Source organism: Trypanosoma grayi, assembly GCF_000691245.1.
Source record: "Trypanosoma grayi strain ANR4 Tgr_1799_V1, whole genome shotgun sequence".
In the NCBI taxonomy this organism is placed as follows: domain Eukaryota; phylum Euglenozoa; class Kinetoplastea; order Trypanosomatida; family Trypanosomatidae; genus Trypanosoma; species Trypanosoma grayi.
In genome coordinates, this window is record NW_008827417.1 from 1 (window position 1) to 2,068 (window position 2,068).

The 2,068-nt window shown below is 44.8% G+C and overlaps 1 protein-coding gene across 1 annotated transcript; it reads left to right on the plus strand.

Moving 5' to 3' along the window:
* Window positions 1-322: 322 nt before the first annotated feature.
* Window positions 323-739, plus strand: DQ04_17991000 (hypothetical protein; the record flags this gene model as incomplete). Its single annotated transcript, XM_009317653.1, has 1 exon — window positions 323-739. One exon carries the CDS (start codon window positions 323-325, stop codon window positions 737-739), a length of 417 nt encoding a protein of 138 aa, XP_009315928.1.
* Window positions 740-2,068: the final 1,329 nt, after the last annotated feature.

Sequence of the window (2,068 nt, forward strand, 5' to 3'; positions counted from 1 at the left end):
AAACTTACGCTTTGCGACACTTTCCTTACGCAAGATAAGAAGACACGTATTATTTTAAGTTATAGGACCCACTCTCAGCAAGTAGGGTAAGGCTTGACCATTCCTATCGCAGGCTCACAAAAAAAACAGTTTTTGTTATACACTTACACTGCACGCCTCTGACAAATGCAGATTGTGAAACATTTCTGAAGCATATTCAGCAATAACCCTCAAAGAGGAGCAGGACAAGCCATAATTAAAGGGAAAGTCGCAGAAAAGGAGCGCACAGCTACAGGGGGCACGTTCAACGACCACAAATTCTATTCACTACCAGAACACGGCGATGAAAACGATTCCTTCCCCAGACGGCATGGCCGTGAACTCTCTGAAACGAGGCACCCTGGCCGACGTAGCAGTAGCTTTTCTTGAAACACAATCTTTATCCCCATATCCTGGCAGAGTGAAAAAAAAACACGTGGAACGGCTGAAATTCCATCGAAGGACTGTCCTTTACCTTTTTTTACAAAGCTGGGGCAAACAACAAAACGAAGCAGACAACATTGTCGATGTGGAGTTGGTGCAGAAATGGGCCGCGTTGCCATTGAAGGCACCTGGAACCGAAGGGAAAGCTACAAAAATCATTTCTAAGGGTATAACATTACGTAGAAGAGGTGTTCTACTCATGTTGCATCGCATGAAAAAGAGAACGTTTGGTATTGTAATCCTTTGGCGCGGAGATGTTTTCAGTCAGACGGAATAAAAACCACCTGAAACAAGAAGCCCTGACCTTTTTTAACGGGTAGTGAAACATCGTGCGATGACCACTCACTTTAGAATATAAAGGAGAAAAATGGATGTTGTGCATTACAACTAAAGACATTCTCCAAAAAGCACTTTTTGAGCTCCATCGGCTGGCGGTTGCCCGCGCTAATCCCAAAGTCATTCAATCCCGCTCGATTTGTGGCGTTGCACCGGTTATGTGTAATCCACTTTTTGCCCGTAGGCTAAGCTGACTATATAAGGTCAGCCGCCGTTCTTTGCTGCAAACCGCCTCAAAACATTTCTGCAGCGCCCGCCCTGAGGCAAGCATGTTAAGCAACTTCCCCGTATACTACACAGTGCCGGTTGATATTAGCTGAAGAATTATTATAAAAAGAGGATGTTTTCCATCGCAGGCTGTAGTTTTGTTTTTTTGCTGCGATTTTGCAGAATCTTATCATTACATATGCCCTCGCCGTTCCCAAAAAAAATTTGTTCATCTTTACTTTGCTATTTGGTCCCCCTGACGCCCAAGCTATGCCTGCGGGTCGCGAAGGGGGTGGAGCAACAATTCTTTCGCTCATCAATTTGGTTGTAAGTAAAAAAAAAACTCTTTTTCTACCTTCTTTCCAAATAAGCAAAAACGCACCTGATGGCAAATAACGTGTGCCGGCTCATTGGTGCGGCTCGGGGTCTTGTGAAACCCTAAGCGGCGTAGTTGTGACCCCGGTCATTTTCTCTCCTTTCTCGGTTTGTATGTCTAAGGGGACGCCGCGTGGCGCCGGCCAAGACGCACGGGCGCACCTCCAGCTGCAGTGGCCCGTGAAGTCATGGTTTCTGAGATGGATTTTTTTAAAAAACTTGTGACGGGGAATGGACTAGACTTATGATCGCACGGTATTGATTTTACTCGTTTATAATATTCTATATCACACAGCTTGCTGCCAGAATATAGTTTTAAAAAAAGGTATCTTTTTAAGGTTGGAAAAAGTATGCTATCTACAACATGCCCGTCCTTCTCTTAGGGCGAATGGTAGACAAGCGCCAGGAATGTTAAAGAGTTCATGCCCCAGAAGGGACCAACACTATTTTCCTTTTATTTTTGGCCAGCAAAGAATTTCCATGCAATTTGCCATGTGGACGGCCTATCGGCATTGGGGGTGGGACGCTCATGGTTTATTTGAATGGGGAACATAAAACGCACTTGCCATCTTTGCGAAACACATTGGTAAATTTCACACTGCCAAGGAATCCGGATTTCCGTCGAAGTATCGAAGAGGCGAGGACCCAACTTCGCAAGGAATGGGCCACTTTATTTATTTTTTGTTTT